Genomic DNA, 12,271 nt, shown 5'->3' with positions numbered 1-12,271 from the left:
TTCCTTTGTAATATCTGTGATTTCTTCTCTGCTTCTGGCCTGTCACAACCATCAAGAAACATTTTTTTTGTGTGTGGGTCGTGGGGCTTGAACTCTGCCTGGGCACTGTCCCTCAGCTCTTCAGCTCAAGGCTAGCACTCTACCACTTGAATTATAGCCCCACTTCCAGTTTTCTGGTAGTTTATTGGAGATAAGAGTTTCACGGACTTTTCTGCCCAGGCTGGCTTTGAACTGTGATCCTCAGATCTCAGCCTCTTAAGTAGCTAGGATTACAGGCATGAGCCACCGGCGCCCAGCATCATCAAGAAACATTTATCCACAAATGGCAAGTGCCTTGAATTATGGCTTCTTGTGCCTCTCTAAAGTGTTCATATTCTCGTATCTATTTCTCACGAGTTGCCAACCTGGTTCAGACAGCTCACCCACATAAATGTCCATGAGGACAGGTGTCCAGGCCGGTAGGGCATGCCTTCTTTCCCGCGTTAAGATAGAAAAGGTTCAGATGGTTCCCCAGGTCAAGTAGTTGTTTGGTTTTTTTCAGGACATTATGAATTTACCCACATAAACTTTTGTCCTTTTTTTTTTTTTGGTGAAGAAACTTGTTTTCTCTGACTACATCCTTGTATACCAATCCCTTATAATTTATTTTCTTTTCAAATTCTAAGGTTCATTCATTTCCTTGAATCTGTTCCTCGTTTTTAAATTACATCTGCCGGTCTTCAAGCTAATCTTTGAAAAAAGAAACCATTTCATATTGAAGAGAAGAGAAGCACTGAGCAAGACAGACATTAAAGAGACCTACAAAAAATAATAAAGCAGGTTTCATAGAAATTTATTTTCGTACCAAAAAAATAACATTCAAAGGCAATGTTTTTTATTATACAGTATAACTTCTACTAAATTAAAAACTAGATTTTTGCTGATAACCACTATTAACTTTTCTATGGAAAAAAACACCTCAAAGTTTACAGTTTGAAACACTTGATAAAAAAAAAAAGAGACACCTGTTCAATAATTATATAAATGCCCTTGACAGATTTCAGTAGCCTATTATGTATCCTTTCTGGCAATGTCAGCTTTCTAAAGTCAATTAGCTTCTAAATTTGAAAAGCACCTGGTGACCACATCCTATTTATTATTCAAGGCATCTATTTTCTTTCTTTTTTTTTTTTGCATAGGCTTGGCAAGTCTGAAAAATGTTTTAAGTTAAAAAGAATGAAGAAATATACTACATTTGATATTAGAAAAACAGTATTCCTCCCCACCCCCCACCCTTCAGCTGCAAGTCTTCCCCAGGAAATTTACAAAGTGCACCAGTTAAATACATCTGTACATTTAAAACATTAAATATGTCAACAGTGAGAAATTTTTAAATATTTTGAATCAAATACTATAGCACAAATATAATTTACAATACTTTGCACAGAAAACATTACATCTGAAATATAACTTTAGACCTTATATAAAAATACACATTTTTTCTTTCCTTGTTAGAAAAAGTATTTAATTCGCAGGTTCCAGCATGATGTAACAATTCGGAAGAATTTAACCCTTCAGATGATGGTTCATCCGCTATGACATGGCACCCTCTCTGCTTTAAGGTCCATGGTAGCACCAAACCACAGGAAAATAAACTCCTTCCACACTTGCTCCAGTCTGGTTTAATTCTATGAATTCATTACAAAATTATAAAACCATTGTGTGACCACCGTGGCCAAGTATCCCATATCTCCCTGGCTGTAAACACATATGCATTTACAGGTCGCGAGTTTGGTACCATCCTGAGCCATGCCTCTTAGTAGTCTTATACACTTATATACATCTTTTTTGGCTTGTTTTGAAAAAAAGTTTCCAAACATCTCAAAAAAAAAGAAGAAGAAGAAGTGTGCTACTGCTCCACCAAACAGACGTCAATCTATATCGCCAACTTTAAATGCCCCAAAGTACGTGGCATCTTGGTCAGGATCCAGCAGGAAAGGATTGGATACCTCAATACTGATTTCCTCACCAGAGCGGAGTTTAAAAAATCCTCCAACGTTTATGGAGTAAAAATGGAATTCAGAATTCCCCGACCAGTATTTCGTACTTCCTCCTTTCATCAGAGTTTGAGAACTTGGGATTTTGACGCTGGTTTTAGTGACATAGACCATCAACTGAAGATACTCGGTGGGTAGGTCCCCTGATGTTTCATGATGGCGAAAGCAAATGTTGGCATACAGGTAATAAAAGCCATTTTGGTTAACTATTAGCTTTCCATTCTTCAAAGTCATGTTGGAGATCTTTGCCCAGCCCCGATCATGATACCAAGAGGACAGACTCACTTTATGGGAACCTGTGGAGAGGAGAGGCACAGGACTTAAAATTCATTCTTTGAAGGAGAGCCACCTCATGATTCCATGAGGCAGGAGGGGGAAAAATCAGTATAACAGCCATTATTCCAATGATAGTTTCCTTTCTTGGAATTTAGTTTGCTATATAGGAGAGATCCATTCATATATCCATTCATATGTAACAAGTATACTAGGTTAGACAAGGAACAGGGGACAAATACACAGTTTTCCTACCCTCAAGAAAAGGATGGCAGGGCTGGGAAGGTGGCTCAGTGGTAGAGTGCTTGCCTCGCATGCATGAGGCCCTGGGTTTGATTCCTCAGCACCACATAAGCAAAAAGAAGAAAGCCGGAAGTGGCGCTGTGGCTCAACTGGTAGAGTGCTAGCCTTGAGCTGAAGAGCTGAGGGACAGCGCCCAGGCCCAGAGTTCAGGCCCCACAATCGACCAAAAAAAAAAAGAAAAGAAAGACAGAAAGGAAGAAAGACAGAAAGGAAGAAAGACAGAAAGGAAGAAAGAAAGACAGAGAGAAGGAAAGAAAGAAAGAAAGAAAGAAAGAAAGAAAGAAAGAAAGAAAGAAAGAAAGAAAGAAAGAAAGAAAGAAAGGAAGGAAGGAAGGAAAGAAAGGAAAGAAAGAAAGAAAGAAAGAAAGAAAGAAAGAAAGAAAGAAAGAAAGAAAGAAAGAAAGAAAGAAAGAAAGAGAAAAGAACAGCAAACTAAAGAGAAAGAAGACCCAGTTGACATAAGAAGTAGGAAGAACATGACGGAAGGACAGATGCATATGAATGCCATGAGATTTCAAAGAAAACAGGTTTTTTGGTGTGTGTTTTTAAAACAATATCCAAAGTATCTGTCCATAGATCTAGAAAACAGTTTTTTTAATCCAGGAAAAAAATTTTAAATGACTTTGTAGAGTTGTTGCTTAGCCTAGAATGTTTAAAAGAGGAATAAGATCTGGACACACCAACAGGAGTAAAAAGGTCCTTTCAGGTGGAAGCAGAACAAGCCAGAGACAAATTTGACAAGAGAGCAAGAAATTAATATAGAGAGCTAATTTCCATATGTCACACATCTTAATCTCCTCCCCTCTTTATAAAAACCTGGGTTGTAGTAATTTTGGGGAAATGGCCAACACTTAGATTCTATTCATCTTGTCATCTAATTTCTCCACCTATAATACCCCACATGATTCCAAGACTCACACAACTGAGCAGCTATCCAAAAAGTATGTATAAATCCATCTACGTGCGCCACCATAATCATACCTACACTAACCATTTCTGTACTCTCAGCTACTCAGGAGGCAGATATCTGAGAATTGTAGTTCAAAGCTAGTGTAGGCAGGAAAATCTCTTCTCTCCAAGTAACTACCAAAAAAGCTGGAAGTAGAGGTGTGGCTCAAGTGGTAGAACACCAGCCTTGAATGAAAAAACTAAGGAACAGTGTCCAGGCACTGAGTTCAAGCCCCAATACCAGAAAAAAAAATACAAGAGTCTAAACTGAAAATATAAATTAAAGTCATCATCCTCTGAAGCATACAATACTGGCTAGCTCTGAAAGATCAGTGGGCTCAAGGAGTGATTGACTCAACCAGAGAAGCAAATTGAGTTCCTTTTAAACACAAGCATTTATACTAACTTAGTTCCTTCCATCACCAACCCATCAAATTCCAGAAATAAACAGGAGTTTTTGCTTTGTTTTGTTTTTTGGCAATGACTTCATTCTAGGTGCCTGCAGAGAGAGCTTTATAACTAAAACATGCTTGCTATTGCCAACCAGACTTTGGCACACAGTTTAATGCAATATTTATCACATGCCATTTAGAGTGAACTGAAAAGATAAGTGTAGGGTACATTCACAGCACGCACAGCTGATGCATCAGTATTAATTTGATTGCCTTTGCAAACATACAAAATAGTTTTCCTCTCAGAGAAAAATAGTGTAGATCTACCACAAGGTACATACAGACCAAGAGAGTTTTCTTATGTAGTAAGTTTGTGGGTCAGGACAGGATAGGTAGTTTAATAAATGTTCGAACAGCTCAAAGCTGGACCTGGTGTCTCACTCCCCTAATCCTAGCTACTCAGGAGGCTGAGATCTGAGGATCGTGGTTCAAAGCCAGCCTTGGCAGGAAAGTCCATGAGACTCTTATCTCCTATAAAAGACTAGAAAAACCAGAAGTGGTGTTGTGGCTCAAGGGGTAGAGCGCTAGCCTTGAACTGAAGAGCTGAGGGACAGCACCAAGGCCCAAAGTTCCAACCCCACCACCAACAACAACAAAAATAAAAACAGCTCAAGAATTGATTTCTCACTTTTATGACTTAATCAAGAAAAAAATATATCCCTCCATGCTCAGTCTTCACAATTATTTATTAAAAGTTATACTTTTTCAGCTGAAAAAAAACCCTTAGGTCATTTGCAAACCAAAGCAGAGTATGCATACTTAAACTCAAATCAAGTTCTAAGATTACTTATATAAATTATATAATTAAATGATTGCAAGACACATTCACTGAGTGCTTGCCCTGTGCTGCTTCTAGAGGAGGTGAGCCTGTGACCTCTCTCAGTCTCCACAGCTACCCTACAAGGAAGATGCAATCACAATGACCATTTACATGCCTCTGTAATGAAACAGAGGTTAGAGACACCAATTTCAGCCATTCGGACAAGGCATTTGGACAGTAAATGGTACACTAGCAGTCAGCTCTTAGAGTCCTTGTCGTTAGACATGAATCTACTTCTTACAAGGAAAGAGAACCTAAGAGCTTTGAATTATTTACGTTTGGCCGAGCCAACTCATCCCAAGTACTTTGTAGCCTGCTTTTAGGCTAGGTTATAGCATTAAAAGCCTAGATTTTGGAAATACTGAGAGTGGAAATTCAGCTTCTAATTGTGCTACCTTTGTGACCTTGAGCATATGACAAACTATTTGAACCTGTTTCCCTGTGTGCAACATCTGAGGTTCATCACTAGCTTGCAGCCTTGTGGTGATGAAGGGAAAGAACACAAGAGTAAAATGCCTGATCCACAGAGTTTAAAGTGAGTATTATTACAATCATATTCCATTAGGTCTCTATCGGAATGTTTTTGATCTTCAATTAACTCAAGGCTACGTGGGGCCATGTGAGGTAACATCTGGTGCTCGAAGGTAGCCACAGGCACAGACAGAACTCTGGGTCCTTATTTTCCCAAGGTAATCAGGTCTCTATATTAAATTTAATTTTCCCCAAAGGAAATAAGTGGCCTCTGGAGAAAGAGAATGGCCGTGTCATTGTCCAGAGGACTACTGTCTCTATACAGGTCATTCTGTTAGCCCTAACCTGGATCTCTGTAGGAAACAGCTAAGTCTCTGACTACCTGTATAAATTCCTTCATGGGCATGTGTCACCTCCAGTATAAGTAAAAACAAATAAACATAATACAAGGAGCCTTTCCAACTAACAGTCACTCAAAATACACACCCATTCCTATGATCAGAGAGTAAGTAGTGTGATGATGGTCCATTCTGACACGATTTGACAAGACACTGTTCCCAGGATGGGGGTCAAATGAAGACTAAGACTCCTTCTTTTTGTTTAGAAGTAAAGGTTCTCAAAAATTCTAGTAACAGGGCTGGGAAGGTGGCTCGGTGGTAGAGTGCTTGCCTTGCATGCATGAGGCCCTGGGTTCGATTTCTCTGCACCACATAAGCAGAAAAAGCTGCAAGTGCCACTGTGGCTCAAGTGGTAGAACACTAGCCTTGAGCTGAAGAGCTGAGGATAGTGCCCAGGCCCAGAGTTCAGGCCCCACAACCTTCAAAAAAAAACTAGTAATGAGCTAATAATAATAGCTAATAATGAGTCATTTTTAGTATTTTTTATAAATTGGTGCCAGAACCCGGGCTTGAATTATTCCTCAGCTCTTGTACTCAAGGCTAGTGCTCTACCACTTGAGCCAACTTCTAGTTTTTTGGTGGTTAATTGGGAATAAGAGACTCAGGGACCTTTCTGCCCAGGCTAGCTTAAAACCCTAATCCTCAGATATCATCCCTGAGTAGCTAGGGATACAAGTGTGAGCCACTGGCTGCCAGATAGGTTTGAGTATTTCACTGAGCTGATGCATGACTCTTGAAATATCTTCCAGGCTAAATGAAAGTAGAACTTACCTGATGGGATGTTGGTGGCATTAATAGTGAGATGAGCAAAAGGCTGAGATTCCACTTTGCCCCTATTGGTCAGACCAGATGATGAACTTTCCACAACTAGAGAAGAGAGAAACCATATTAACCCAGGCACTAGTGACCTTCTGTGGTTTCAAATGTTTCCCCAAATCTGTGATTACCTCTCTCAGCTCTGATGTGTTGAGATGCAAAGATATGCTGTAATTCCTGAAACAAAAAAGAAAAGGGAATTTTATTTATAAACTCATTCTTTCTTTAAAGCAATAAGAATATGTAGGAGTGTTAGACATATGAAAATTTAACTCCTTTTTCCTTTAAAAGATGCCAGAGTGGGGGCTGGGAAGGTGGCTCAGTGGTAGAGCGCTTCCCTTGCATGCCTGAGGCCCTGGGTTCGATTCCCTAGCACCACATAAGCAAAAAGAAAAAAGCCGGAAGTGGCGCTATGGCTCAAGTGGCAGAACGTTAGCCTTGAGCTGAAGAGCTGAGGGACAGCACCCAGGCCCAGAGTTCAGGCCCCACGACCGGACCTAAAAGACAAATAAAAAAAAAAAAAAGATGCCAGAGTGCAGAGACCATGGAATACCTGGGTTAGATTGCTAACAAAGAAGTTTTTCCCCAGAGAAACAAATGTTGATGTGCTTAAAGAGTCTACCAGATGTGCCATCAGACAGAATCCAGTGGACCACGAGAGGAAGCAAAAGACAAATTCCAAAACATGAAATAATTGAGCCTAATTAACACCCTGAAGCAAGTACACAAGTGGAGATAAAGTTCAATAGCCAAGCAATAATTAGACCGAACATATGATCCTCTTAAATCATAGGGACACTCTGTCTATTCCATTAGTGCATTCTTGGTATAACACTGAAGTTCAACCCACAGGAAACAGAAAAATGCCAAGCTCCCAATGGTTATTTTTTATTTAAAGTTACAGTGCACTTAAAGTACAATATGGAAGCCTAAGAGCTTTTAGAGTACCAATAATTAACTTAAAATGTTGCTTCAAATACAAATCTAAAAGCACAAACCAGGAATACAAGTATATAAAGAGCAAAAATAAGTGACTATCTTGATTTGACCTCTCAAAATGAAGGCTTCAATAGGGAACCACATGCCCACCTAAATCCAGGCATTCGCTAGCATTAAATGTGCCATCATGTCACATAATAAGATAGAGTGGATGAAAGCTCAGGCTTTCACCTTGGTTTAAAGTTCCTCATGGACTGAGGATGTTAACACGTCATAGTCTATTTAAGAAGACTAAATGAGATAAAGCAAGTAGGCACTTAGCTGAGAGAAAGTAAATTCAACTCTCTATGTACTAGAAATGCTGGAGAGAGTCCTGATTTCTCTTCTTAGTAGGATAACCATTTGTTCTACATCCTGTGATGTTTAAAAGGCCAGATAGCTTAAGTTCTTTGAATGCCAAGTTAGAAGTGTTTTGAGATCGGTGATTGATAGATGATGGATATATAGACAGACAGATAGGTAGATAGATAATAGGTAGACTGATAGGTGATCCACACATAAATTAGATAGATAGATAGAATAACAGAAGTTCAATTGTTATCAGCTAAAAGGATTCTAGAAATAAGATAACATTTATTCTTCTCTCTGCCTTTAGGAGCCCCAAAAGAGATGAGAATCTATGGTAAGCTATTTTTAATGACCCTTGAAAGACACAGTGCAGCTCATTTCAGTTACTTATTCCAAAGTCCTAACATCACAATGTGGCTGACTTCTAGAAAGAAGTGTTAGAGGTTCGTCACAAGTCACCCTTTGCCCTTGTATAGAGCTGGAGCACTGGGGACGCAGCCCTCATGCCACAATTTGTGGGGCATACACCATGAATGTTTGCAACTGGCAGGTGCCTAATTTGACAATGACAAATCCATTTGTAGTTTGCAGAGATTCACATGTTGGCAAAATGCAGAAACTACCTGGAAGCCTAAGACCTAAGCCAAAGCAGCTGCAGCTCAAGTCATTGATTAAAGGAATAAGGCAAGTTCCTTCCCACGGGAGAGGTGAAAGAGAATTAACATTTCCAACATTCCCATATAATCCATGGATTCTAGGTCAGCGCTGCCACAGACCCATTTACTTATGAGAAAATTCAATCACTAGCACCTCTCAGAAGCACTGTCAATGTCTTTTGTCAGAGAAAAGATTTCATGCCCTGGGATGAATTAAATCTCTAGTTAGAGACCCATGAGGTAATGCTTCTCTTGTGTTATTTCTCTAAGGTATCCAAGAATTGCAATTCATCTCAGAAAATCAATAAGGAAGTTTCAGTGTGCAAAAGGAAACTTGTGATGAGTCTACCACCTTAGGTTACCAAAAAAAAAATGTATTCCCAGAATGGACATCTTCATTCCAACTATCTGAGCTTAGAATTATAGCTTTTCATGTGCAATCATGGACATAACATTCTTCTAAGACTATGTTTTTAGGATATCTCTAGGCTTCCAGATTGTTTTAAAAAATGTGAGTAGAAATAAATGCAAGCCAGTGGGAATCTCATCACATTGTAGGGGGAACTTTGGGGTGGGTCTGGCCCCATTCACAGTAGATCTAATTGAATTAGTCTGATATTGACTTGATATTGTTAAAAAAAAAAAAGAGATGCTCCCCCAGCAATTCTAATATGCAGCAGGTGCTGAGAAAACTATTGTTAATTGAGTGTTCCCATGAAGAGTCATTGGTGACACCTTCATTTAGTCAAGGGTCTATTATATTCTCACAAGTTATGTCTCTATTCCACGTGTTGAAAGGTAAATAATTTCTCACATTCCCTGCCAATGATGTTTTCTTTTTTATGATCATAGCTGACCTAAGAGAATCAGAACCTGGGTAACTATTATGAACCTCTTTTTTCAGACTGAGAAAGCCTAAGGACACAGAGAGAGGGAAAGAACTCACCTGACAAGGCTGGGACTTGAACCTCTGCCTTCTGGAGCTATGTTCATCATTTTCATAAGACATCATCATCAAATACACTCTAGGAAGCTTCAAGAAAAGAATCTATAGCCTAGTAACCCTTACTACATGGCACATGCACACACACACACACACACACACACACACACACACACATGCTGGCCACCCCAGAGGTAACTCTGAGAAGGAGGTGCACCTTGCCTGTGCATGTGACTGTTGTGTCCCTAAGGATCTGACAAAAGCAGCCTAAACACTTGGAAATATGAGCTCCGAATCCATGGGAGCCTCAGAAAACAACTAGTGCAGAACTGGCTAATCTATGGGATGGGATTAACAGGTAAATCCCCCGCCCCCCAAATGAAGGTCTGTAGGTCCTCTGGTTCAGAAACAGCCCATCTTTAATCAAGACAATATGGAGTCCATGCCACAGATATGGACTCTGTACAGCCCTAGAGTCCTTGAATGTCCCCCAATGTTGATCACTTTCAAGATTACACAAACCTTTCTGAAGAGACACCCAGACTTCTCCACTGCCAACCCCATCCATTTTCTAAGCTTCGCCTTTACATTGATTTTCATCCCCATTAATCTTCTACATCTCTCAAGTTAATTACAGCATTTTAGAATTCATAAAATTCTTCCCCTCCCCCTCCAAGTCTTATTCAGCTATTGCCTCCAGTTCCTTTGAATTTGGGGAGCTTCTGATGATCTAATTTGGGGGAAGCACAAAGAGAAACCTGTCTCCTTTCTTCTGAACAAATTATTCAGATGAAAGAGATCTTTAAAAAAAATCAATGTGTTTTATCTTTTTTTAAGCCAGCTGTAAATTAATAAAAAGCAGTTAGGTAATTCTCTGCATAAACATCCATTGTAGACACATATTGCCTACACTACTAGAATGCCCACAATTTGCATACCGAAGTACAGGTAGCTCCACACACCTCCCAGAAAACAGCTTGAAGCAGAAGCCAGGAACAGTTCTCCGAATGAGGACACAGGGCAGCAAGCCCTCCAGCTTCTTCTCTTGGCTAGGAGCCACATCAAATAATCTCCAAGAGAACTTAATGTTCTGACCACCCCCACCTCCAGGAAAAAAAAATCAACATTTAGCCTTCTCAGAGTACAGTGAATGTATTGTCTCCTACATGCAGAGGACTGGGGGGGAGGGAGAGGAAAACCTTTGGTTTCTATAACTCCCCAAGACAAGATCATACCTGTAAGTTACTAAGAAAGTATACATGAATGAATGAACTTATTTATGGTCAAACTGTAACAAGTAGACTTTACAGAAAATGTAAATGCGTTCTTAAAAAGGCATGATTTATGTCTAAAGTTATAATCACTTCTGTTAACCCTTCAAAACAGGACAAATAAGAAAATTAAAAAAAAAAATAAATGACTGCCTAAGCAAGGCTAAAAGAAACCCTCTGACACACTGCCACCTTGTGGACACTGTGCAAAAGTGACCAGCCTAGGGAAACCACTGGCCAGGCTTTGGCAGATCAATCACATTTATAAACAGTAGAGATACGGAAGCTTCATAACATTTTTTAAAAAGCTTTTCCTCGTGGCATCATTCTATTTAGATTGCATTAATTTTTCATTTTTGCTGTCAGAGCATATTTGAACAAACATGAAAACAACTGATATGACTCCTTTTTTTTTTTAATCTCAACTTTCATTTAACTCATGGAAAAAATAATCTTGGGCTTTCACAATTTCTCCTAAAGGAAATAAAGCATACAAAAGATTGAGGTGATCATGTCACTGTGATCTGAAGAACTGTAGCTCTACAAATTCTCCTGAACTTAACCAAATATCACCATTTCCTAAAAGCCTAATAAAGAAAATTCACCCCACTTTTCTAGGATTTTGCTCCTTCCTGACCCCAGATCACCTTTCACAACGTTATTTAGGTTCTTTTTCCAAACATAAGAAAGAGGACCTCATCCCATAGCTGGATCTATATTTATAGGTTGGGCCTACTTACAAGAAGCCATACTATATACAAATAAATAGAAACTGGAGCTGGGTGCCGGTGGCTCTCGCCTGTAATCCTAGCTACTCAGGAGGCTGAGATTGAGGATCATGGTTCAAAGCCAGCCCAGGCAGAAAAGTCCTTGAGGCTCCTATCTCCAATAAACCACTAGAAAACCAGAAGTGGCACTGTGGTTCAAGAGGTATAGTGCTTGCCTTGAGCTGAAGAGTGCAGGGACAGCACCCAGGCCCAGAGTTCAAGCCCCACGACCGACAAAAAAAAAGAAAGAAAGAAACTGGTAGGAATACTTTTAAGGCCTCTCTTGGCAGCTAGGGAAGTCTATATGAGAGAAAGAAAGGGGAACTGCCAAGGAGATAGGGATAAAACGTGGTTAAGCCTAACACAGGGCAGATAACATGTGTCTCACCGTCGCTTTTTTCCATAACGCTGTGAGCTCCTGCTGAAATGTTTCTTCCTTCCATAATGCCCTGAATACCTGCTCAAACAATGAAAAGAACCAGGGTGGTGCATGCACAGCCATCAGGCAAGCAGTGTGAAGCCAAGAGCAGAAGGGGGGTGGGCCTCCATGAGGGCTCCAATACACAGTCTTGCTCCTTTCTTTCAAGGCTTTTCTTTCACTTTCAAATAAACTTCCCCGGCCTTGGATTCTTTAATGGGCAGATGACATCATAAACACTTACAGCAAACAACAAGTCCCCCTTTGCAAACCCAGCTGAATAAATGCCTGAAACAAGACTCTGATGGGGTTTCAATTCAGGAGCGGATGTTATTATACTGGTCTTAAGTTTGTTCCACTAATGCTTCATTTCATCTGACAAAATAATGTAAAGAGATTTCTGTTTTAACTG

The 12,271-nt window shown here is 39.8% G+C and overlaps 1 protein-coding gene across 1 annotated transcript in view; it reads right to left on the bottom strand.

Moving 5' to 3' along the window:
- Positions 1 to 822: 822 nt before the first annotated feature.
- The window catches only part of Tnfsf11 (tumor necrosis factor (ligand) superfamily, member 11), a 33,032-nt gene continuing 21,583 nt past the window's right edge, over positions 823 to 12,271 (bottom strand). The window contains exons 3-5 of the mRNA XM_013032764.1: positions 6,649 to 6,694; positions 6,473 to 6,568; positions 823 to 2,332 (exon numbers count right to left, since the gene is read on the bottom strand). Of these exons, the coding sequence (XP_012888218.1) occupies positions 1,911 to 2,332; positions 6,473 to 6,568; positions 6,649 to 6,694 (564 nt within the window). The 3' untranslated portion in view covers positions 823 to 1,910. The remainder of the gene's footprint in view (positions 2,333 to 6,472; positions 6,569 to 6,648; positions 6,695 to 12,271) is intronic.

Source organism: Dipodomys ordii, unplaced genomic scaffold, assembly GCF_000151885.1.
Source record: "Dipodomys ordii isolate 6190 unplaced genomic scaffold, Dord_2.0 Scaffold1, whole genome shotgun sequence".
In the NCBI taxonomy this organism is placed as follows: domain Eukaryota; kingdom Metazoa; phylum Chordata; class Mammalia; order Rodentia; family Heteromyidae; genus Dipodomys; species Dipodomys ordii.
Note: the sequence above shows the minus strand (reverse complement) of the source record. Positions and strands in the feature narration are given on the sequence as shown.